Source organism: Uranotaenia lowii, chromosome 1 (assembly GCF_029784155.1).
Source record: "Uranotaenia lowii strain MFRU-FL chromosome 1, ASM2978415v1, whole genome shotgun sequence".
Taxonomy (NCBI): domain Eukaryota; kingdom Metazoa; phylum Arthropoda; class Insecta; order Diptera; family Culicidae; genus Uranotaenia; species Uranotaenia lowii.
The window spans coordinates 67,014,418-67,042,041 of record NC_073691.1 but is presented as its reverse complement, the minus strand read 5'-3'; the positions used below and the strand labels follow the sequence as shown (position 1 = coordinate 67,042,041).

The 27,624-nt window shown below is 33.3% G+C and overlaps 1 protein-coding gene across 1 annotated transcript; it reads right to left on the bottom strand.

The window, feature by feature from the left end:
* Positions 1–17: 17 nt before the first annotated feature.
* Positions 18–25,606, bottom strand: LOC129757189 (retinol dehydrogenase 12). The gene is made up of 5 exons (XM_055754324.1): positions 24,841–25,606; positions 14,263–14,642; positions 13,395–13,619; positions 525–738; positions 18–447 (listed from the first exon to the last, which is right to left on the bottom strand). The coding sequence occupies exons 1-5, from the start codon at positions 24,936–24,938 to the stop codon at positions 345–347; spliced, it is 1,020 nt and encodes a 339-aa protein (XP_055610299.1). The 5' UTR covers positions 24,939–25,606; the 3' UTR covers positions 18–344.
* Between the last annotated feature and the right edge of the window lie 2,018 nt (positions 25,607–27,624).

Here is a 27,624-nt window from a genome sequence, read left to right as displayed (position 1 = left end):
GCTACCAACAAAAAAAGTCAAGTTATTTTGAGACAGTTTTATTATGCTTATTTTATTATTATTTATCAAAATAACACAAATATAAATTCAGAAACAACTTCTTTGTGTTAAGGTTCAAGCAATTGAGCCTTCTTATCATGGACCATCATTTGCAAGACTCATAAAACCGGGTTTATAAAACTCAAATTATTTCCAAAAGCACTTAAAATATTCTGACTCGGGCTCAATATAACTCACAATATACTCGACTTCGAGAACAACTGCTGCAAGCAGCAAGGAACCTTACCGTAATGTATAAAATAAGACATCATTTTCGTACTTCCGATTATTATGAAAGAAAATCCTTACTGCGAATCCAACTTGAGCGCTTTCATCGTTTCCTGGTACAATTTTTCTCCCAAACGGTCGTCCCTTGCCAGTTCGGACAATTCCACCGGCTCACAATCGCTGTCGGGAAGAAAGCACCAGATAACTCCAGATATCAAATCTAAAATCCCCACCATCAATTATCGTTAGCAACTTACTTGAAAAATTCCCCGCTGGATTGCGCTAATGCCGGATCCGTGGCCAATCGGACCATCGTCTGGCAGCCCTGGGAAGTACTCTTCATGAACAGCCACATCCACGGGTAGGTCACGGCACGGGCGAAAAGTGCCCTCATGAGAGGCGAATGGCGCAGGTGATTCGTTCCCCGAACCAATCCCGGACTGCAGGAATTGACCGTGACTTTGGATTTTGCTGCAGCGGAAGGAGAATGACAGTTGAAAATTATCCAATTCTTTAATTATTCTTTAAAAAATTATGTCAACAAATTTTAATTTGAAGCCCATTTTAAGTGTTTATCCAATAAAAGAAGATGCGCTGATAATCATCAGGTCGTAATGCTATCATAAATTTCAATGAATGTAATTTATCAACCCGGTTCCACTTGAAAAGGTTAAAAAAAAAGTGAAACCTTCATGATGACCATTGCCATTCGTTATGCTATCTAGAATGCCCGATAACTCATTAGGGATCCTCTCGACCATTACAACAGGCACTCATACAGACACACAACCGCATACGCTTGTCACACCCCAATCACAGCTCCAATAAATTTTGCCGCTCCTTTTCTTGACCTCGATTGTCGCTTCTTTTGAGCCAATGAATCTTCCATTTCAATGAACAGTGGGTCTTGATGTATTGTTCGATGCGTTCGATATGTTCTTAAGACTTAGCATAGTTTTAGTAAAAGTTCATCAGTGGTAAAATCAAGTGGCGCAAATTTCTATTTAAATGATAACAATACGTTTGATTTCGCAATTCCATTTTTTTTTTTCAGTTTAACAAGTCTTTTGCTCGATTGGAATGACACTGACAGAAAATCGAAAATTCCAATCATGTAATTTCGTCTCATTATGTATAGTCTCTTTAATCTATGTATGTATGCACATGGTATTTTTACTGTAAAGTGTGTTCGGATCAAAAAGTAGTCAACATAAATTCGCCACACTGTTTGTTATCATTCATCAAACAAACCTGAACACCCCTTATTTTGTAGGTGTGTGTATGATGATGCTTCTATTTGCATTTTGACATTTCTGTACCAACACGTGAAAAGGATGTATCTCCATATATGGCGAATCGAGAAAAACTCGTTTGAAAAAAATACAACCTATTTTAAATCGCTAATTGAAAATCACTTGAAATTTTTGCTTTTTATGAAAGACAAACGATTTTAAGAAGCACCTCCTACATGTTAGAATAGAGGAATATCAATATTTATGAAAAAACAACGCGCTATCGTAGATAGAACCTAGCTCACTTAATAATTTGTCTCCCTTGTTTATACACCCTTTGCTATTTTAACATTTCTAGCTTTAGTTTTAAGCTCGCGTTCATTTGCAAATTTTTTTTAAGTGAATAAAATGTTAAATCTTTATCAATACATAAAAAGGATCAATCTCTATATATAGCGTATCGAGAAAAACGCGTTTGAAAAAAATACAACCTATTTTAAATCCCTAACTAAATATCACTTGTAATTTTTGCTTTTTATGAAAAACAAACGATTTTTAGAAGCATACACTATGTGTTAGAATAGAGGAATATCAATATTCATGAAAAAACAACGCGCTATCGTAGATAGAACCTTGCTCACGTAATATTTTATCTAACCTGTTTATACACCCTTTGCTATTTTCTTATTTTTAGCTTAAGTTATAAGCTCGCATTCATTTGTAACTATGTTTTTATGTTGAATAAAGAGTCAAATTGATTATTTTGAGTTTGTTTGCGGAGTAGTAGCGAAAAATTTTTCCGGAGTAAAGGGTGTATATCCATGTGATGGCAGTTCTGGTTTTAAAATGTATATAGATCCTTTACTAAAATAGAGTTTTTAATGTAACGGAATAACATTTTCTGAAAAGGGTTTTACCGTTAAGTAGTGCAAATGTTGGCCTATCAAGAGGTACTGAAAATGGTTTTTGTTTACTTTTGGAGATAGATCCCTTTCACGTGTTGGTACAGATTTGATCATTCGTTTTCAAAATGACGCTCAAGCAAGAGGAGCTACAAATCTATTTTTTTTACATGCGTCATGAAAAGTTGTGAATATCGGCTACAACGGAGTATGAAGCTAAAAATCGATCCGGACTACCGACATATGTATAAGAAGGTAGGGACACCAAGTCGCAACGATAAGCAAAACCTTTCGGCAAAAACAAGATCTAGGATCCAAAACGGCAAGCGAGATATTCTACTCTGCACTCAAAATTTTAGATTCAGAATCAAATTATGATAATGAATTAAGGTCAGACTAAAAACTTATGCCAAAACCTCAAAAACCCAACCCAAGTCCAAAATTCTGCTAAACATTTTGAAAATTTTCTCACTTGGTCATCGAAATTCAGGTCTGAATATTAAATTTCGAATTAAATTAAACCCATTTCGAAGGTTCTAATTCCATTATTCCCAAAACCAAAATTGTAATCCTATTTTCGTATTTCGGATTCTGAATCCTGTTCAGGCTCTTTGATTTTCAGTTAAAATATCAAATTAGAAATGAAAAGCTGCTTTGAAATCTTGCATTTCAATCAAATTTGAATCATGTTTTCGTGATCAAATGGATTTTCAATATTTTGATAAAAGTTTTTCGAGAAAAAGGGAAATTTTGTTTTATATTCAAATTCGAAGTTCTTGAACTTAATTCTCACACAAAATTCAAAAATTTAAAGCATCAAAATGGCAATTCCAAATTGAAAAGTAAGATTCAGATCTTTGTAAATTTATATTATAATCTGATTCACAACACAGATCAAAAATAAGTAAATGAAATAGTGAATTTAGATTAAACCTGAACTACTGAATTTAAATAATAAATTCATGAATGAGGGCTCATAAAATTCTGATTTGGAATAAGATTCGAAATTCGTATTTTTCGTACATTTCAGAAATCGTATGGAAGAATTTCCAATTTTTGAATTCAGGTTCAGAATTAAGATTCAGAATGCAGACTAAAAGTTCAGAAAAAGGTTTAGCTTTAAATAAATTTTGCAATCTACATAAATTGTTGAGGAATTCATGAATATAACACATTGCGGGCCAAATACAAAAAATCTCGTTTTTTCGCTTGCCAACACTATGCTACACTTCGAAGTATAACTCGAATGGACTGAATCTAAGTGTTAAACTTTATTCGACCAAATTGAGCACAACACTTTCCGATACTTAAAAATGCTAAGTTCAGGGGTTTCTGAGATATAGAATGCCGAATTTCGGTATTCCTCGTCATAGTTTTTTATGCGGCCCTTAATGTGTTAATATTGCTTGTCAATTCAATTTCCAGTTTTTATTTTTTTTTTTTTAAATTAGTTCATTAACATTATTCAGCTGAAAATCACAAATAAAAGGTGGAATTTGGGTTTTTTTTAAATTTTATCCGCAAAAACATATTTTATTTAAAAAAAAAATCCACAGGATTTTCATCATGGAATTGATTATGTATAAAATATATTTACTGATAAAGGAAAATCCTCACCTAAGAATCCTGCACAAATTTCTATATTTTCCCGTGTATAGTTTGACATTTTTCACACATTAAGGGCACCAAAATTTGGCATTTTATGTTTCAGAAACCAATAGACAAAATTCTGCTTATTAATATAGATATTTGAATAACGGGAAGTGTTGTGTTCCATTTTGTAGAATAAGGTTTCATTATTAGATTTATCTCATTTGAATTATGCTTTTTAATGGAGCATACTAGCGGCTAGCGAATATACGAGATATTTCGTATAGGGTCCGCAATGTTTTATTAACCTTCCAAAGCCGTTCGCCAAATATCCGTTTCGGGGAAATTTGAGTTGTAGGTAATTTGATTTCGTTCTCCTGGCTGTAAATGTTAACCGATTTTGATGATATTATATTCATTGTGTAGGTAATTTATTTTTATTGCTAAACATTTAAAAATAAAGTCGATATGTATTACCAGGTTGTCAGAAACTGGTTCAGAAAGAAAAAAGTCCAGAAAATCAATTTTATTTTTAAAATACTCATAACTTTTGACAACCGTTCTGTATTTAAGTTTTTCTTTGATGTTTGAAATCGTCAAGAAACAATCTATCCGACAATGTATAGATATGTAGGGGTCCAATGTAAGTTTTGACCGCTTTCTCAGATCTTCCGGTAGAAAAAATCGTAATTTTAAAAAAAACGACATCCAATATTGGTTTTGCTTAGCTGTATTTCATTTCCCAATGATCCGATTTTTAAAACTCCAATTTCAATTTTTTGTCTTTAATTTGATAATTTTTTTTCATAGAACATAATTGGTCTGTCTAAATTTTCAGTTCTTCAGAATATTGGAATGATGATAAAGATGTTTGAAATGTGTGCTTCGAGTCATATTGGCCCGAACAGCTTTGGAGAGTTAAGGCAGTTTTTTTCAAAGGCAAATTTTAAACTAAAATAATTAATTTGGTTCAAGTTTGCATCAAGAAAATTTGATGCGAAAATCTAATAATTTTTGTCTTTTGATTTTTTTTTTTGAAAAATTTGATTTATTTTCATCAAAGATTTCTTTGAATTTGAAAAATAGTTTGAACATGTTTGATTTGAGTATAGAATAAGTTTTTCTTTGAGAAATGGAAGACATTCCTTAAAAAGCTTTATTTTATGCCCAAATCAACTAAGTTTGATCTACCAGACTTTTATAGTTACAAACATAATTTTCTTTAATTTTTTTTTGTATTCGTGCATTGTTGAGCAAAAAATCAAAGGTAAAAATCAGTCACCAAAACCCTCCCCCATGAGTTGGTTCTTCCTACGGCCCTGCTATACAGCAACCGGAAAGATGGCAGACATTTTCAAGCATATTAAACTATTAAAGTTTGACAAGAAAATATCTCGTTTGACAGATCGCTTGCCACCTATGGCTTGAAAAGTGACATATTCATTGCAATCGGAACCGTCAACCAGGAAATTTACGTGGAAAAGTGTCTTCAAAAGCGTTGGCTGCCTTTGTTGAAGAAAGTTGACTAGTCTGTTTTAGCAGGATTTGGCATCCTGCTATTATGGGAAAAGACATGGAGTGGAATGCCGCTAACAACATTCAGGTTATGCCCAAGGATAAGAACCCACGCAACACACCAAGGTTTCGCCCATTCGAAAAATATTAGGCGATAGTTAACACTAGAAGACCGGTAAATTGAATAGGCCTATACTGCCGCTCATAGCAAGTCCGTCCCATTTGCGTTTTTGTTGAGTTGAGAAAACAGCGATTGAATTTTGTAATTCGTTTTGAGAAATTTCGTATTTTTCCGCGGTTTTGAGGGCAGCAATCAACAGAATTTGTTACTTACGTGACAAACAAATACTTTTGCATCATTGCTCGTTCAAAAATGTCAAAATTTGGTTTCATTGTGTTGAAAATTAGACTCTGGGACGAGAATAAATGGGAAATTCCCGATCTGGTCCGGTTGTCCGCATACCGAGGAAAAAAAACCCGGATTTTGTCCGATTTTTTTCACAATTTTAGCAAATCGAAACCAAAAACTCGAATTTTGATCATGGAATGTATGATTTTTAGGGCAAATTACTTCGAATATAAAATAAAATAGCTTCGCATACATTTTTGGAATTGTAAAATACGATTTAAACGCCCGCCGTTGATGTGTCTTGGTATAAAATATTTTTTCATGTGTTTATTTTTCACCTTTTCTTTTGCCTTTTATTGGAAAATACCTGGACTTTGACTGGATTCAACCGGTTATGGCACGGTTTTTTGAATATAAAATTTGGAAATCCAATACCCAGGATATTGCCTTGTTTTTGGGCAAAAAATGATCGAATCGGCCGGATACATTCAGAAATAAATTTAAAAAGCTTAATGTAGGGTATGAAGAGGACTGTAAGTAAAGACCTCTTTTTCGTTATCATTTTTTACAATTAAAATTTCAAAATATTATGTTCGGGGAAAAATAGCAAAAAATTCTTTTTTTTTATAACATGCGAGAAATTTCTGTAACAACCGCGTTGATCTGTATCATATCCAATGTAACTGCAGGCTGCACAACTGTTTCAGTATCAACGTTATATTTCAAAGCACACCACATGGTCGTCTATCACTATAATTATTGACTTTGGGACCGACTTGTGATGATTTTTTCGATGGGACCGACTTGCGATCATTTTTACGATGGGACAAATTTACTTGAGGTTTTTTTCAATGTTCATCAGAACAAAGTACTCAAAATATTTTTTTCTCCTGAAACTACCGATAATTTTAAGATGATTCCACGAATAAACTCAAAATTGATGAAAATGCAAATGGGACGGACTTGCTATGAGCGGCAGTATACCTATTCGGACCGTGACCAGTCAAAATGACTGGTAAAGGGGATGTTTGATAGTTGAGCATCACTCCGGCACAACTCCGTTCGACCCAGTCAAAACACCAGCTTCTGATACGGCAAAGGCATTGTGAGGACTCCGTCCCAACAAATTACCCACAAATCACCCTTTGTGAACCCGGCCTGGGCATTGTTGCTGTTTGTTGTCTAGCAGAACACAATAGCTGATGACCAGAGAAGCAACAACAATCAAGAGATGGGAGTAAGCTGGTACGGTGTGATCGTGGTCGATCGCGGTATTCAAAATCATCGCACCAGAGTGAGTTCCACCTCAGAAACCTCAACGGACAGCAGATAAAGCGGAGGATCTGAAGACCAGCTAGTCCAAATCCATATCGCACCCAACTCACATCGAGCCATCGTCGGAATATTTTTATCCGTTTTGTTGCCTGCATATTGTAACGCTAATTTTAAGTAAAACAGTAATTTTATAAGTAGGTATTGTTCTAAGTTGAAGTGACCTGTTTTACGGCCTAGTCGGCATTTTATTATTTGAAACTCCAAACAATTGAGATATTCGTTTCACGCGAGAGGTCGTTGACTGCTAGACAGACTGGTGTTGCAAGCGTGCTGGCGAAAACTACGATTGGGAAATCGATGTTGGGATAGGTCGGATCTAGAGCACCCTATCGGAGGATTAACAATCAAGGTAAAGGGAACCTGTACCCAACAGGGGAAATTATTCATGACATAATATTTATAACTTTTTTTCGTTTGATATTATTTCTTTAATCATTCGGTAATATTTTTGTTATAAAATGGAAATATTTTTTTACCTTGCTTGAGTGCACGGAATCACCTCATTCAGGCATAGTTGACGATTGTGTGTACCGTAAACTGGGGAAACTTTGATCACCGGGGTAACTTTAATCAGCATGAAAGTTTTGCAGATAATAATCGTTAACTAAGTCTGAAGTTAAAATATATGAATACGGCTTTCTACCTCTAAAAGCCTGTACATTGAGTTTCAAATAGACTAAATTTGGTTTGTGGTTGGAGATATTTTTGTATTACTTAAAATGTAGTTTTAAAGTTTTAAAATATCTTTTTTTCGAAGACTCACAAACAAACATCTCTCCTGATATAATGAAAACATTTAAAAGCTTATATGATAACACTAGTTTACAAAATTTTAAAAAAATCGTGAACTTGATTAACTGACCAACATTTTGAATGTAAAATCGGGCGCTGAATCCGAAAATGAAATTCAAAAAAATCTCAGTAGAACCGTTTTTGAGTTATGCTCCAAATATGAAATTTCGGAAAAAATTAAAAAAGTTCTTGTACTTAGATTAAAATATCTCGGACGGCATAACAGTAATTTGAAATCTCTTTTTTGCATATTGAAGGTGAATAAATTTTCTATCGATCATCTGAACACTGTTTTTGCGTTTGACCAACAGTATTGTTGATATTCATGACTTTATGAGGAAGAAAATTATAAAAAAAACGCATTTTTTTAGAGAAAATTTTGTTTCTACGAAAGTTTTAAACTCGATGGTAGCATTTAAAAAACCTGATTTGCTTTTGCGCTTAAATGTCAATTTAAAACAAAGATTTCAAGTGATTATTTATTAAAATAGGTTGAAATTTGAAGAAGTTATGGCTACTTTACCATAATAGTATTTTTTGTAGTTTTTCATAATTTAACGAACCGCAGTACACTTATCATATTATAGGAAGAATGAAACATGATAAATCACACTCGCTCCAAGTCAAAATTATTTATTAGCTTACCTGAAGGTCTCATGCCAAGTTTCAGGAAGATCTGACCATAGGGAGGGGTTGCTTGAGTCTCAAACGTGAATAAAATTTTGAGGTATTTTGCCCGGAAGGAACGAAAAATACTGGTTTTTCATCAATAACTTTTTTCATCACTAGCTGATTGTTTTTTATGGTTGATTTCCTTAAAGCCTAAGTTGAGACAAATATTTCACCCAAAGACTGTAACTCGATTGGATTGCAAACAGAAAAGTTATTGCGGTTCAAAGGCCGCAAATTTTGTCCAACACGCAATGAGTACTTTTTACCCATTGCGATTTATACGACAATTTTCGACCAAAATACAATCTTTGAACCGCAATAACTTTTCTGATTCAAATCCAATCGAGTTACAGTCTTCGGGTGAAATATTTGTCTCAACTTAGGCTTTAAGAAAATCAACCATAAAAAACAATTAGCTAGTGATGAAAAAAGTTATTGATGATAAACCAGTATTTTTCGTTCCTTCCGGGCAAAATACCTCAAAATTTTATTCACGTTTGAGACTCAAGCAACCCCTCCCTATGGTCAGATCTTCCTGAAACTTGGCATGAGACCTTCTGGTAAGCTAATAAATAATTTTGACTTGGAGTGAGTGTGATTTATCATGTTTCATTTTTCCTATAATATGATAAGTGTACTGTGGTTCGTTAAATTATGAAAAACTACAAAAAAATACTATTATGGTAAAGTAGCCATAACTTCTTCAAATTTCAACCTATTTTAATAAATAATCACTTGAAATCTTCGTTTTAAATTGACATTTAAGCGCAAAAGCAAATCAGGTTTTTTAAATGCTACCATCGAGTTTAAAACTTTCGTAGAAACAAAATTTTCTCTAAAAAATGCGTTTTCTATGATTTTTTTCCTCATAAAGTCATTGATATCAACAATACTGTTGGTCAAACGCAAAAACAGTGTTCAGATGATCGATAGAAAATTTATTCACCTTCAATATGCAAAAGAGAGATTTCAGATTACTGTTATGCCGTCCGAGATATTTTAATCTAAGTGCAAGAACTTTTTTAATTTTTCCGAAATTTCATATTTGGAGCATAACTCAAAAACGGTTCTACTGAGATTTTTTTGAATTTCATTTTCGGATTCAGCGCCCGATTTTACATTGGAAATGACATTCAGTTTACTGAGTTCAAAAATGCTGTAAACTAGTGTAATTTTTGGATATTAAAAAAAACGGACATTTTCTATGATAACAAATTTGTATAGAACAAATGGCTAAAAACCCTATCAAATGGTTGCGTTTCAATAAAAAAAGAACATAGGAACAGTAGGAGGACTAGGGAATTGCATGATGGATTTCAAATTTAGCAAGAAAAAATAACAATACCAAAAATGCACGATGAAGAAGGTTATTCTAAAGGGTTTCTTAATCATTTTCTTACTCATGCTCATCACATAAACTTGAAAAAATTATAATAATAATAAATTTTACTGAGACGTTAAAAGAACACAGTCAAAGTTTTAAATCAATGCTATTTCCGGTAAGTCATTCATAAATTTTAGGAAAAATATTCCCGGCAAATATAAACCTTATAATTGAAATACCTTAACAAAACCATTTGTATATAAAAAAAAATCCGCAAACATTTCTTAAATAAATTTCAGATAAGGTCTGAAATTAACCATTACAAAGAACTGTTTAGAAAAATGATAAAAATATCTTGAATTTGAAAAGGAGTCCCCAGATGTGTTGGGAATATGAAAAACACAAAGCAAATACTAACTTCCTTAACATTGCGCATTAAAATTTCGCTTCAAAGTCGCTACTTCAAATCATTTTTCTTTTGATGTTTACGACGAGTTTTGATCACCGCCAGTTGTTGTTATCTTTTTAAATTGATGTTTTTCGGAGATTGTCGAGTCAAATAATAACAATTCTTTTGCGTTTCGGCCTATTGGAAAATTTTAGCCATCTTCAGAAAAACTGTATTTAGATAAAAATATAATAAACTTTAAATTAACACACTTTATGTCTTAAAATCACTCCACTTTTTTGCACTTACAAATTGTATCGCCGCGTGCATCCGTTACGGCTGTCTTATTTAATTTTAATCCAAACTTTTAACCGCTTCTAATAGCTGGTGTCCAGCATTCTCGGCGTCGGTGTCGGCGTCGTCGTGATGTCGGCTGGAATCAGCCGACACCGACGCCGAGAATGCTGGACACCAGCTATTAGAAGCGGTTAAAAGTTTGGATTCAAATTAAATAAGACAGCCGTAACGGATGCACGCGGTGATACAATTTGTAAGTGCAAAAAAATGGAGTGATTTGAAGACATAAAGTGTGTTAATTTAAAGTTTATTATATTTTTATCTAAATACAGTTTTTCTGAAGATGGCTGAAATTATCCAATAGGCCGAAACGTAAAAAAATTTTTATTATTTGACTCGACAATCACCGAAAAACATCAATTTAAAAAAATAACAAATCATTTTTCGTACTTTTAATCGATTAATTGAAAATTATGACCGATTCAAAAAATTCGAACGATTAAAGGTATATAAATAAGTGAAACGTTTATAAATTTTCAAGTACAGGTTAAATAGAAATTATGTTTTTTTTTAAATTAAAAATTATAGGCTTTTAAGAATATTATACTTCCAGAACACAAAAATTCAGAATTGAAAATCAAAGATAATTTTTTTTTTTATTTAAATGGTTTGACTATTAAATTTATTAAATAAGAAAAAAAACACTTTGAAATTATGTAAACTTATTTTAAAATTTGAACAAAATATGAAGTTTTTTTTTAATAAAAATGTCTTACTTTTTAAAAAACTTATTTGAGGTTTTTAACTACAACGAAAACAAACACATACAGGATCTCAATGAAACTTGATGTTTCCTCGAAAAGATTCCAAAATAATCAATCATTGATAAATGATGAACTAAGCAATTTACATACAAAAAAAGTTCTGATTTTATTTTTCCTAATTCATACCATTAAGCGATAATATTTTGATAATCATCATGATGAATGATCTGAAAAAGTTAAACTCCAAAATTTTTGCAAATTTATCTGCCATTGATGAAAAAAGCAAAGAAAAAGGATTGATTTCATATAACAAATTGGTTCAAACCTGCAAAACGATTTGATTTTTAATTCAAAATATTTAAAATTAAATTTGCTTAAAAATCATTTTTTAAAATTTGCTAAAATTTTCGTTGTTTACAGAGTTGAGAAAAATGACAAAAAAATCTTCCATAATTCAAAATTACTTGGAGTCCTCAAGAAAGTTGATGATTGAATTGGATTCGTTGCTCTAAAATTTTCAACACATTAATTTGTCAAAAAGTTTCATATATTTCTGGAATTATTTCGGCCTATTTTCAAAAGTTATTTTGAACAAAAAATGATAGAAAAAAAACTGATTGCATATTTAGATTCAGGGCTTCTAAATTTATCTGAATTAGCTCTTTAAATCTTTGCTAAAGAAACACAAAATAAAATTGGGGCTATATTTTTTTTTTGAAGAATATTTCTAATGAGCATAAAAATTGTAATGATATAAACGATTAATTTATAATGATAATGGTTAGTAATAATTGCTACCAACTTATTGATGCGTAAAATTAGTAAGCGATGAGTGAAGTTGGAAGTTAAAATTGTTGGTTTCATATTCTGAAATTGTTTAGATAGTTCAGTAGTACGCTTCTTAATAAAAACCCATACTTGAGACGAGGTATGGGTTTTTGAGCGTCAGATTTGAGTTTCAATGCAAAGGGTTTAATGAATTGCAAATCAAAATTAACAATTTAAAACTAGTTCCAATAAGTGAACGTCATATAGTGTCGTATAATGAAACGTCTCAGCCCTAGAGTGATTTAGGATTTAATTCCGCCGGAGGCGAGTCAATTTTCTGACATGTTTGTTAACACTAATTTAACACCTTTTGGGATCATGTGAATTCATTTCATGAACAGAAAATTTTATTTGGAAAAAATCTCCATGGCGGGGGGAGTTAACCCTTTATATCCCCCTCCCCCCCATCAAAGTAGAACAATATTTTTCCCTGCTGAATTTGACCCAATTTTTCAATTAAGGTCACGTAAATTTTTGAAATCGATGTTGGGCAAATATGAGTCTTGACTTTCTGATGTACACGGATGTGCAATATACGATTAGAAAGGTCAAAGACAAGAAATAGCCGCTATGGTTCAAACAAGGCTACAGTGAAAAAAGTTATGAAGTGAAAGTATAGCACAATTATCTACACTAAGTATCAGCAGCATTTTAAACAATGAGAGCAAATCAGAAAGCCGTTCACATACCACCTGGACAACTTAGAGAGAAGGGATTTTGGAAATGTCTACGCTTGTCAATGGAAAGAAGGGTAGGGCTTTTGGTCATGTCCACTTGGACATAGGTATCAGAATAATAAGTAGTGTTAAATTTAAAGGTTGAAGTGATTTTTTTCAAATCGCATTGAATATTACTATACATTTACTAATTTATAACGAGAACTTCTTTCAAGACAGCTGCCGTTGTTCTAATACGATCTAAGTATTTTCAAATGAAGTTGCAGAACTTTTGATTCAGCACTTGAAAGGATCATGATGACAAATCAAAATAATACTTTCTTTGTTTATAAGCTGTGTCAAAATAAGCGATTGGGGGCATAAAAATTAAAATACAAAATTAGGAATTTATACGATATTCTGGACCACTGTGAACGTGCTAAGCAAAAATTTCGTATTACTGTTGTGTACCGAATGACTTACCCTTTCGTAGTTTGTTGGCCAAGACCCGGCTGGCCATCACCACGGCCAGCTTCGAGTGGGAGAAAGCGTCCCGGGCGTGAAAGCCTGGTGCCCAGCTTCCAATGTTGAGCGGGTCTTCGATGGTCATCTTGCCGGCGGTGTAACCGGGAGCGGACACATTAATTACCCGCCCTTGGGTGGACCGTTCCAGCGATGGCAGCAGTAGCTGAGTTAGCAAAAAATGCCCTGTAAATTGCCACACACGAGAAAGTTTTTAATATATAGCACAGGCATGAACGAGGTGAAAAATGTGTCACAGAACGAAACCCAGCAAAGGTATAGTATAGAAAGGGAATCATCAGGTCGTAAATGCATAAAATATCATTGCAGTGTTCATAAAAAGGGGAAAAAGTCTGTTAGTACTATAAAACGAAGGTAAACTAAAGCGGAACTGCCTATAAAATAAGATCACATTGACCAAAACCGGTTGTTTTTGTATTGTTTTTCTGAAATTAAAAAATTATTAAAAGCACAATAAAATCGATATACTTAGGTATTTATCATGTTACCATTTTAGATGTCCAACTGAAAAGCCAGACAATTGAAACGATATGGCTCAAATTTTTTCTAGGGGACATTAATAGAAATAATCTAAGATAATTTTTAATTAAATTGATAACTCAATTGATGTTTTGACTTTTGAAAATAAGAACTTGACGACGAACGTGTCTTTAACTGCAACAACTTTAACTGCAACAAACTTGATGATTCAATTCTTCTGTGATTACGAGCTAGAAAATTGTTTAAAAAACTTGTAGTAGATAACTTTAATCTAAAAACGGCTCATCTCAAAAGTATCTCGGAAGGAGAAAAAATCAACTCCCATTACCTAAATAATTGCACTGCAAATGCGACTCGAACCCATCGACGGTGCGTTCTTCCGGATGAAAAATGATGCCCGCGTTGTTGATGAGTACGTCCACCTGCCGATGCCGGGATTCGACCTCCCGCACAAACCGGCGGACACAATCGAACGACCGTAGATCCAGCGGAAGCAGCTCCAGCGATGCTCCCGGAAGCTCCCGGATGATTGATTGTCGAACCTGTTCACCTTTTTCCACATCCCGACATGCCATGATTACGTGCGCCGATCGGCGGACCAGCTCCTTGCACAGTTCCTTGCCGATGCCCCCGTCCGCTCCCGTGACTACAACCACCAGGTCCCGGATAACGTTCGAATTGGGGCAAGTTTGGCCGCCCATGTACATTCTGGGTGATAGTGGTGGAATAATAGATTAATAAATTTGAGGAGTAATTGTGTCCTTGCATTTTGTAAAGCATTTAAGTTTGATAATCTGTAAGTTAAGAAAAATCAAAATTTTTAAAAATTATTAGACTTATTTTTCGATTTTAGTGTGTAAGGAAAAACAATGTTTACGGTCGCCATGTAAGAAACAAAGCTCTCAAGTTTTATAGCATTTTTCAGTTTTCCTTGACAAAAGAAGAATTTGACATTTGTTCCTGCCTAACTGATGATTCAAAGCAATCGAAAGATTCTTTCTTATTTAACCACGGTATAAGAAAAGCATCTTATGTATATGAAGAATGTAGTACAGAACCGGTATCTAAACTTTTCTTATGCCGTGGTTGAATTAAAGGGAATCTCTTGATTGCTTTGATTCAATAAAATTATTCAACCAAGTAGGCTTACAACATACATATAAGAGACTCAACAGATTTATGTGTCTGAAAGTTTGAAAATAGCGCCCTTGAATATGTAATCCTCATAGCGTTGTAAACAAATTTTTAGAGTTGTCTTTATACGACATTTAAAAGCTGAGAAAGGAAAAGGAATATAGCCATAAACAGTCGACCTTTTATCTTTCGAATGAGTGGATTTTTGCTAAGAATTAATTCAACTTTAAAAATATACCTTTTATTTCGCTTCATGAAAATGCTCTTATTCGTCTACGTGATCAAGTATCGTTCCAATTTTTACAGCAAGTTTATATAACATGGAATTATATGCTGTCAAAATATTCAAAGGATGGCAATCTGCTATTTTTTTCAAAAAGGTATGGGATTTTTTTTAAGTGAACAGGGAAAAACAAGAAAATGAATTCATGTCTCCAATTCTCCCCTATTCAATTTTATGTCACGTTTCGAATAGGTACACTGGTTTTGGAAAATAATATAAGGAAAAATAGGGCCAAAAGTTGGGGTCAGCGCATCAGATTCAACATGTTTATACCGCAGCACTTATTTAATGTTTATTCCATTTTATTTAATATAGCACTAATTATTTTCGGTTTTTATGGTTCAAGATTTTAATAAAAAAAAACTTTTATTTGATATACCCGACGTTTCGACAATTTTTTATGGTTTCTCTCTCTTCTCTCTCTTCTGTACAACCTTCAAAGTACTCTGCAAAGTGATCCTGAACAGGATCCAGGAGAAAATCGACGCTACACTCCGACGGCAACAAGCTGGATTCCGATCCGGACGATCATGTGTGGACCACATCACAACGCTACGAATAATACTGGAACAAATCAACGAATTCCAGGACTCTCTTCTGCTGGTGTTCGTTGATTTCGAAAAACCATTCGACCGACTTAACCATGAAAACATCTGGGCGGCTCTAAGGCGACGAGGGGTCGCAGAGAAACTAGTCCATCTCATCGAAGCACAATACGAGGCTTTTTCGTGCAAGGTCTTGCACGACGGTGTCTTGTCCGAACCAATCCCGGTAACTGCTGGAGTGAGACAAGGATGTATCTTATCACCGCTACTTTTTCTAATCGTAATGGATGAGATTCTGACTGGATCGATCGACTGTGCACCGAACCGAGGATTGCCGTGGAATCCTTCAACAATGGAGCAACTGAACGACCTTGACCTGGCTGACGATATTGTTTTGCTCGCCCAAACGCAACCGGATATGCAGAGCAAACTCGACGACCTCACCGAAAGTTCCAAGGCAGCAAGTCTCAAAGACAATGTCGGAAAGACCAAGTCGATGGAGATCAACACAGCAAATCCCTCCAGTTTCATGGTAGCTGGGCAACAAGTTGAGAAAGTGGAGTGCTTCCAGTATCTTGGTAGCCAGATAACGCCTGATGGTGGTACCAGGAAAGACATCGAAACCCGGATCAGAAAGGCCCGATTTGCGTTTGCGAGTCTCCGAAACATCTGGCGGTCACGCCAGATCTCTTTACGAACAAAAATCCGAATCTTCAACTCAAACGTCAAATCCGTATTGCTGTACGGGTGCGAAACTTGGTGCACATATACGGTGACGACGCGAAAACTGCAAGTATTTGTAAACCGCTGCCTGCGGAATATCATTCGCGCTTGGTGGCCTGGCAACTGGATCTCGAATGAGGAACTACATCGCCGGTGTCATCAAAGGGCGCTAGAGATCGAGATTCGGGAACGTAAATAGAGATGGATTGGGCACACGCTGCGAAAAGATGAAAACGAGATTTGCAGAGAGGCGCTAGATTGGAATCCAGAAGGTCATCGAAGAAGAGGCAGACATAGAAAATTGTGGCGGGGAAGCCTAGTCGCTGAAATCCGAACTGTCGACGAGAATCTTGACTGGGACCAGGTGAAGACGCTGGCTCCGGATCGTCAACAATGGAGGTCTTTTACCACGGCCCTATGCACCGGTGGATCGGCGCGGGATCATTAAGTAAGTAAGTCTCTTCTTTATAATAGAGCTAGCTTGCCCAGCCTTGCTCGAGATCTCATAAACGTTTCAGTCCATATCAAATTTATCTCGATGTCAAAACGTTATAGCGTGGATGTTCTGATTTGAAAATTCCAAGATATTGTTAGTGATGATCTACGTGTTCATTGTACATCAACACAATAAGGACCGCGAAGAAATCTCAGCTCGAAAACACCAAAATTTAGCATTTTCCATCTCAGAAATGACTGGACCAAATTCTTCAAATTTAGTATTACTGAGTTATCGAAAGTATAGTACAGAATTATGTAGAATAAAGTTTCAATATAAAATGTATCACATTTGAGTTATGCTTCTCAGTGAAGCGCACTAGTGAAAAGCGAAAAATCGGGATATCTCGTAGTTGGTCCGCAATGTTTCAACTACACAGAAAAAAAATCTGAATCCTTAACAACACTGAAATTGGAAATCTTTAATGTTACATGACATAGAACGCGATTTATTAATGTAAATTTACAGATTAAAACAAGATTGAATCCTTAACAGCACTGAATTCTAATGGCATAAATATTAATTGACACGGAATGCGATTATTTGATGGAAATTTACATCGCATATGATGTAAATAAAAAGAAGCCTCACATATGATGGAATTTTCAGAGCGAATTGAATATTACACGTCTTGAATATTTAACATGTCTTTCAAATTCCACACGCCTGTAGATGTTTACAGGCGTGTAATATTCAACTCGCACTGAAAATTCCGTCATATGTGATGTTTTTTTTTATTTACATCATATGTGATGTAATTTTACAACTTTTTTCTGGTCACACAGAATTCTTAACAGCACTGAAATAGAAATTTCTTAAAATTACACGACATGGAATGTTATAGGACATTGAATTAATATTCAATGAATATTTTAAAACACTGAACGCGTTAATGTCATGTAAAAATACAGACTGTCAAAAACAGGCACACACAAATGTCAACAAAGTGTTTAGTCAAGTCGTGCACCATATATATTATTTTAGCAGTCTTCCCGCGAGTGAGTTAATCGATCTTGCTGGTTGGTGGAGATCTTTGATGCGGATCTGGAAGTGGCTCCACGTTATTAAATTTAGGATCCGGTACTTCGGGGAAGAAAATAAAAGTATGGATGTAACTCCTAAAGACAAACCAAATTTGTGAGATAAAAAAATTTTGCCGTTTAATAAAATGAATTATATTAATTATAGAAAGATTTTATTTTTTATTAGGAAATGAGAAAATTCCATTATTGAATCATATTAACGATTAATTAAATAAAACAAATTCCAATTGGAAAGTTTTTATTCCAGTATTCAGTGATTTTATAATTTACATCATTTTGATTTTACACGTTGCAAAATTTTACATACCTTTTATTTTACACGTAGCAAAATTTTACTGGCGTGTAATTTCCAACTAGCACTGAAAATTCCGTCATATATGATGCTTCTTTTTATTTACATCACATGTGATGTGATTTTACAGATTTTTTTCGTAGTGTGTAGTAAAGCTTAGTTCTTTTAGCTATGGGACACTTTATTTTGCTAATAGCTCATTTACTAGTAGTCGGACATTCAAAATTTTTACAGCACTTTGTTGCCTGTGAAAAGTAATATCAGACCTATTTTTTTCCCAAAATTTAGAATTTACGCGTTTTTGAGATATTTACGATGTAAGTGAAAAAGAAAAAAAATATTTTGCACAGTTTCCTTCAAAATCCGTCATTATCAAATTGATAGTTAGCTGAAAAAATCGTTGATTATTCGAAGAATTACTCTGTGTGTGTGGTGGAAAAGTATGCAAACACTGTCAAAATTGTCCTCAAAGTTCAGATCAAGCATTGAAGTGAATCACATGATCGGCAACTAGGGATAAGGGTCATCAGGGAAGTCAAGTTTCCAGCATTTTTAATTTTGAATAACGAAAAACTAAGTGTAGATCGCTGAAATGACAAAAAACTTTTTTTCCAATAAGCTGTAGATAGATATTTTTTGAGTATTTAATGCATGAGCTGCAATAGTTTTTCTGAGCATGTGTTTTCGGATTTTTTCTTTCCCGCTAAATTACGAGAAAACCAGTAGTTTTGGCTGTATAAAATGTTCTAAACATATTTTACTGACATTACAAGAATTCTAGTGATATAAGTGTCATATGAAATTCATAAAATTTAAACTTAGAAAGATTTTACTTTTGGAGTGTCAAATTGACACTCTTAGTCGGAAAAGGGAGTTTTTTGTCCAGGATAAAGGTTCGTCCATAAAAAAAAGTAAAGATGCAGTAATGAAGAACTTTTAAATTCATTAAGAGCACCTGTAACGGTTCAGGCGTAAATATTGGTTTTAAGTATACCAGTTTTAGCACAATTTGAAATTTTAGAATCGGCTAAAACACCCACTCCCCACCGGTGTAGGAGCAAATTTAAAACGGAAACACATTCATTGCAGAAACTCAATAATTGAGAAGAAAAAAACCCATTTTATTAGAAAAAATTGCATAAGTTTTGAGTTTCACGGTTAATTGTCTTAAAATTAATTCTACGAATATTCTTTTTGACAGAACAATGATTCAACTATTCTACCAGGATTTCATTAATTTAAAAGCAAAAATGACTACACAACGAGGAAAAAAGGTCAATTGAAACAATTCTTCAATTAATTCAATCAAATTGCTTTGAATCAATGGAATAAGGTTTTGTTGAAATGAAATGAAAAAGCAATTTTCTTTCAAGTTATTGCTGACATTGATAAAGGAAACGAGAAATGTTCATCCCAAAATCAAAGGAAATTTTCTTTTGATGTGTCGACATTTTTGTTTGACAAAAACTTGTTTCACTATTTGTAAATTTATGTATGGATACAGAAAAATATGCTGATATTGACAAAAACTCCGAGCAATCCATACGAAATTACCATTAGGGTGGTTGAAGCGAAAAAAAAACATTCAAATAATATCTCAAAAAGAAACTATTATCACACCCAATGTTACCCAAACATGTGTGAAAGATCATTGTTGGCTAAAATTTTCTCACCGTGAACTAAATCGGTCTGTCGTATATTTTGAAATCCTGTTCCAAATTTGCATGAATTTGGAACAAAGGCGTATAACTGTTGGGAATTTTGAAATCGATAACTGTGCTAAAACAGCAATATACGCCACCGGTGCCAGCCGAAATGTTTTAGCGTGGTCGAAAACCGTGTTTTGCATCTACCGTTGGGACAGCCCTAAGGGTCCAGGAAACAAATTTTGTTTCATGAAGCTTCTGAAAAAAGTTACAAGCATTCAAACTTGCAATATTGTCAAATTAATACTCTAATGCAGATGAGGGTTAATAGAATAATTTCTAAACCAACAAAGTTGGTATGGTTTACTGTTAATTGGTATTTCAGTTCAGCTTTTAGCCGAATCGGGTTCAAAGATTGGGGCTGAAATCCCGTTTCACAATGAATATGAAATGGATTTCATCTAGGGATACAAATACTACCCCGAAGTTCGTTATTTTTTTTTCTTTTTTTTCATGGGACTTTAAGCTGCAATGGCTTATCATCCCGAAAGTTCATTAAATATGTTAATCAGGATGACTTAACTCTCACATCGTATACTTCGATAGCGATTGTAAGTCCCACCCTTCGCCCAACGCTAAAATCATAAGCACACCATCTCATCTTCTTTAATGCCGTTCGTGCTCAGGAAGCTTTTTCGAACGAAATGAAAAAGGTATCTTTTTTCTTACGTTCGAAAAAGCTTCTTGAGCTCGATCGGCATAAAAGAAATTCGTTCGTCAGCCAGTCGTCGTTTGTCAATTTAACCAGACAAATCTAGCGGAACATTTCATAAGGGCGAAACTGCCAAATGTAAACAAATCGAGCTTACGGTCAAACTGGATCGGGGCAAAACTCAAAAATATCTTAAATCTTAAAAAATAAAAGCTCTTTATATCCAACGAACAGTGAGCGAATATAATGCACATTTGTTGATTTTTTTAACAAAAAGTTTTCGATTTTATAAATAGGGTTTGAAAAGATGATCAGAAATTTCAAACGCGATTTTCTCGTTTCGAGCTAACTGCTAGTTAGCTTCATAAAATTTCTTAAATGACATAATTGAAACAATTGAAAAAATTACAATGTTTTAAATATATGTAGACTTAAATGACACAAAAGACAAAAATAACAAAAATTACAAAATTGAAAAAATAAGATAAAATACACAAATTGGTTTAAATGAAAAAGTTGACGAAATTGACAAATATAACAAAATAGAAAAAAAAAATTACAAAAATTCCTTACTTTCTTACTTACTTACAAAAATTACTAATATGACAAAAAATAAAAAAAAATGACAAAGATTTAATTGATTCAAATAACAATATTGATAACATTTTTAAAGTTGACAAAATTGATTTAAAGGACAAAAATTCCATATTTGAGGAAATTGCAATAATGACAAAAAATCAACACTTTTGACGAGAATTGCAAAATTTTATAAAAAATGGCAAAATGTACAAAATTGACAAAATTTAAAAAAAAATAAATTAAAACTGACAAAATTGATAAAACATTCCTAAGCCCCAAAATTGAAAAATGACAATAATGAAAATATATTACAAACATATAAAAAATGACATTCTTGACAAATTTTTCAAGATTACATAGTTATCAAAATGGACAAAAATAACAAAATTTACGAAATTTACAAACTACAAATTTTGGAAATTGACAAAAATGAAATAATTGAAAAACTGTTAAAAATCACGAAATTGACAAAATGGATAAAAATTACAATACGACAAATTCTAGAAAATAGAATTAATCGACAAAATTGGGAAAATTGACAAAATAGACTAAATTAAAAAATTGATAACGATGACAAAATTTATAAAATTGACAAAAATTTATAACATTGGTCAAATTTACAAAAATGAAAAAAACACTAAGAATGACAAAAAGACACCAATTACAAAAATATAAAAAAGGTGAAAAATAAAAATTTGATAAAAAAAAACAAAAATGGCAGAATTTACAAACAAGCTATATTTGACAAGTTTGACAAAATTGACGAACATGTTAGTATGACAAAGATGACAAACATGGCATGAATGACGACGATCTTGATGTAAATTGACAAATTACGACAGTCGACAAAATGGTGCAAAATTAGAAAATCCATAATAAATTGTCCGATTATTGGCCCCGATGACGTGATCTGCAGTCACAGTTGTATGCAGCATACTCTTTTAAATGTAATTCGAAATATATTGGAAAACATCAAAACATACAAACGAAACAGATTTTGTGAAATAAAAATTCATTAAAATTTATGACCTTTAGAAAATTTTGATTATTTTCCAAAAACAAGACCATTTGGCACCGCTGGGCAGCATAAACAATCAAAACATAAACATCTGTGTATTACTTTTGATAACGGCAAAATTTTGCGATATTAATCTCAAAAATACTTCAAAAATCGATTTTCATCTCTCATCTTCTGCCCACCTGTTTCCCTCTTTCCTCTAATCATCGGTTCAGATGATATGCGAAAGGGGTTTTTCGAAACTAATTGCATGCAAGCCAAGAAGCTGCTTTCCGTTGATGAATAATTGAAGGCGGTAACGACGCCTGTATTTTGCCTTTGATATCATGTAATACATAAAAACATATTATTTTCATGAATCGTCATTTAAACGGTAAAATTCTATGATCAATCCAACGACCACTGCAAATTTTACTTTCTTGTAGAGTGATTTTCAATAAATCATTTTTAATACTGAAGAGCACCTGTTTTGCATTTGACAAATTTTTGGTTATTGTGTTCTTCTTTGGTTCTTTCAATTTTTTTGTTGCAGAATCATTCGTGTTAATTAACTCAAATTTGTAAAGCTGATAAATTATAGTTGTTTGATTAAAGGTCGTTCTAAAAAATTGTCTAAATAACAGAGTTAGATTTATGGTAATTACCATAGACCAAACAACATTTTTATATGTGTGCATAGTTCAAGATTTCTAGTTCCAACAAAGTTAGCAGACTGGCATTGAATTATCAAGCTGGTGTTACAATATTGATAAAATTGACAAATTGACAAAATAAACCAATTAACAAATTATATTGACAAAATTGATGAAACGGTTAAAAACTGTCAAAATTAACCATTTTGGGTTCATTGAAAAAATTGACAAAACTGAATAAACAAAATCGACAAAATTGACAAAATTGGAAAAATTAACAAAATTTACAGAATTGACAAAATTGAGGAAATTGACTAAACTGAATGATATTGACAAAATTTATTGAACTGACAAAAATGTTCAAATTGACAAAAATGTCCCAATTGACAAAATTGTCAAAAACGACAAAAATGGTGAAAATGACAGAATATTTTGACCAAATTAACATAACATATTGACAAAATTGATCAAACATATTGGAAAATAAGATGAAACTGGCCAAAATTGTCCAAATTGACCATTTTGGCTAAATTGAAAAAAATCACAAAATTGAAAAAGACAAACTTCAGTAATTAAGCAATATTGACAAAATTGAAAAAAAAACAACTCGCAAAAGTGCAAAATTGACACGATTGACAAAATTGACAAAATTGATAAAATTGACAAAATTGACATAATTGATAAACTTACCCAAATTTTTAATTATGTATAGTTGATTCGATCGATTATTGTACCCTACGTTGCCCCATCGTATTTACTCGTGTAGTTGTAATTTTATCCAATTGTTTTTTCCAATATATTCGCTTCTTTCACTCGAGAGGTTGAATTATTTGAAACACATCGTTAGGCACCTTTTTTTTTAAATTGTATCCTATATTTTAATACCACTTCTATTTTATAGATATAAGATTATAGTGTCATAGAAACGGGATCATCCAGAATTCAGTCATTCAAAAATCTTAAACTAGTTGCAAATTATGCTATTTATATGGAAATTAGGATTATTTCGAATTACTTTTAATCTTTAAACAATTTCGAATCTTTATTTCTTAAATTCATTTAGGATTTACTGTGTTCGAAATTCTTTAATCATAATTCAGAATTGTATCCAAATATAATTTACAAGCTGTAAGAAAGGCTACAATCCACTGTCAAGTATATTAAGTCGGGTTTTTTTATTGTTGTCCTTCTTTCCCAACCATCCCTTTGGAAGGGGTTTACGTTTCAACTCTCCTTCCTTAGGATATTTTTTTGTCTATAAAAATCAATCCAGAATGGTGGTCACTTTTTGACCTAATTGCTTATCATTTTTAAGATCGATAAACACATTGACCAAGGATTTCTGAGTCTACCAAATTGATTATTTTTCAGCAGTAGGTCCATTTGTAGTTTTCTCATGTTTTCAAGCTTCCCTAAGCTGAAACTTTTGAAAACTGCTTGTCAAACCTTTTTCAGTAACAAGGATTGGTAAATTACGTATTTTTTTAGCATTTTGGGAATAAAATTGTAAAATCAACTATAAGATGCAGTTCTATGACTTTTTAGTATACCCCGGCTAAAGGCGGGATTGGGCACTAGAAGGTTAAAGAAATTAATCTAATGATTTTTAACTACACATGAAGCTTTCAAAAAATTTTAACTTGATTTTCAGTGGTATCAATACGATAGTCAGCCGTTATCAATTCGAATGAAAAACCTCAATAAACATCACGTTTTTACTACAATTAGAAACCACGGAACGTGTGAAATAGATTTCGATCCAATCAACATCCTCAGCTCACCTTCGCCATGATATCCGCTTACCTGATTGTCGACACCAGAAACACGATACCGGAAATAACGAATGGCCACCAGCTGCTGAACGGATCAGCTTCCGCCACCGCTGCTTTAATCTGATCCATTCACGCTTCGCTAGTAATACAAGGATGGTGGAAAAGTTGATGGCTTCAACCGCGCGCTAACTGTAAGCTCTCCGGGTGGATGGGAAAAGCGAACACAATCTCGCACTATCTTTTGCCAGCTTCGACGACTGAAGTGCGGAAACGGAAGCAGAATCCCGAACACTTTTTGCGGTGATGTTTGTATTGTGAAGAGAATAGGTTTTTTTGTGTATTTTACTTCTCGACAGAACCAGCTAACACTATTTGTTGAACATGATTTCACCACCAACTGGTTGATTCTTTCGTTCACTAGGGAAAACACACGACAAGGATATCTCGCGGCTTAGCTTGGTGAACTCAAATCTTGTCTGTTGCAGACAAATATTTATGTTATCACTCCGAAAGCGATTTTTGCTTTCTTTAGATATAATAATCTGATCTCAACATTCTGATCTGTCACAAATCCACTGCATTCACATTCGCTTTTTTCAATGCGATTTGTATTTTTTTTTTCTTAACACTATTCCCACCAATTCCCATTAATGCTTGAAATGATCAATTATTGATGATCAAACCGTTACAAAAATGTCGTCCGAAACTACCAAAATCTAACTTTCGAATGCAGCCACCGATGATATCACATAGAACATCGACCTCAAACTAACGATTCATTCATGAACGACATGCAACAGACCATCATTGCTTCCTCAGAGCTATTCCTGGCAAACTACGAAATCAACCAGCAGTGCTTCTCGTTTATTAGTAGGAGCTTAGATTGTTATGACGTGTACGGTCCATCAACCGCATAGGACGTCGAAATGGATTAGAAGTGACCCGGTTCATGAAGTCACAGCATAAAGTGCAACCGGAAATGGTCAATTGAAATGACCCGCGCTGCTGCTAACGTTCTTGTTTGACTATTTGTAGTCGAATTGGATTGACAACATTATTGAATTATACCATTCGAAACATCTGAGGACTATTTTTACAGTTGTAAAAGAGATTTTTCAATCGACCATCCTATGGGAGATGATGGACTCTTCAGGTGTTAAATTATTTTCTGTATTAAATTCAATTTTTGAAAAATCAATAATGTGAACAATGCGAAACCATTCAGTATGAAACCTTGTTGTGATGAAATAGTTAAAGTTTATTCAAACTTTTAAATCTATTTTCTAACATATTTCTTAAAATGTTGTTCTAATTTATGATAAGTATTGCTGGAAAAAGTAGATAATCAGCTTCTGCTGACAAAACAACAATGCAACAAATCTTAACAAATTTTAAAAAATATTGAACTTTGAACGAGTTATTGAACTTTGTTTGAAAAATTCAACAAGATGTGATTTGAAGATCTTTTTTTATCCCTTTAAAATGTTTCTCACTTAAAAAATAAGAATAAAAATATTTAATCCAATATGTCAATCTTTAGAGTGTAATATGAACTTAATTGTGTGGGGCACTAATACACACGTGAGTCTGCACGATTACTCAACCCTTTAGAGAGGCTGTCAAGCCAACTCAGTCCTCAGTCAGTCAGCCAGTCAGTCGGCAGCAACTTAACGGTTAAGCCGCATAATAGATTAAGTAGCGTTGCTCGATCGGTGGGTGATTTCCGGAGGACGGAATAAAGTTGCACATTAATAATGTCATATTTTCAAATTTTCAAAAACATGCGATTTTAACCCTACTTAGAAAAAGGGGTAAGTTGCAACAAACTCTGTAATTAATAAAAAATCAAGTGAAAACGCTTGAAAATTTATAGTTGTTGATACATTTGTGATGTCGTAACTCATAAAGCACCAATTTCAGTAATTTTTTGTTTAATTCGAATTAAATTTTACATTTTTCTATCAAAAATGTTTTTAAGGAAAAAGTGTAAATTTGCTGCTTACATTTAGGGGTAAAAAATGCTTCAAATATTCTATTAGCTTTAATCATGAAAATAAATCTTAGGATGGATGAAATTTGAATGTTAATAAACGCATAATGCAAAACAATCATATCCCAGCATAGTGAAATGAGAATTATGTGGTTTAGTTATGATTTTCATTTTGTTGTGTTTTGCCCCAGGCAGGTAAATGAATTATAAAAATATTTATTTTAAAAAAAAAGGTGATTGTCCGCAAAATATTTTTACACCAACTTACTTGATCCTCTTTTCTTATTTTCACCATATCTTTTTGGAAAAATTTAGCAACTCGTCGTCTTCGACATTTTCTGACAGTTTGTAACTTCAAGTTTCTATGCTCCAAAAATTAGAATGATACTTGAACCCGTTGATAAACTAGAAGCATTTTCGTGGGAGTGAAATAATTGCGATTTTTCTAAAGTTAGGGGAGACTTGATCCCCTATTGAAGGAGACTTGACCTTTTATTCACGAAGCCCTAATCCTTGTATAAAAATAAAACAAAACCCCTAGATAGAATGTTAATTGACTATTTTGGTCATGTTTGTTCTCATTTCACAATTTATAGCAGACATAAGAAGAAAATTCTATAACTTTGTCTCAACGCTAATAACATTGCATACTTAAAGGCGCTATTTCTTATAATTAAGAGAAAATTAATTATTTTTGCTCTTTTCTTCAGACAATTGTTTGATAAATATAAGTTGTTGGATGAATATTAGTAATTTCGTAATCAGCAACCATAACAATCAATTCAGAAGAAGAATATGCCGTTTGGAAGGGGGATCAATTGTACC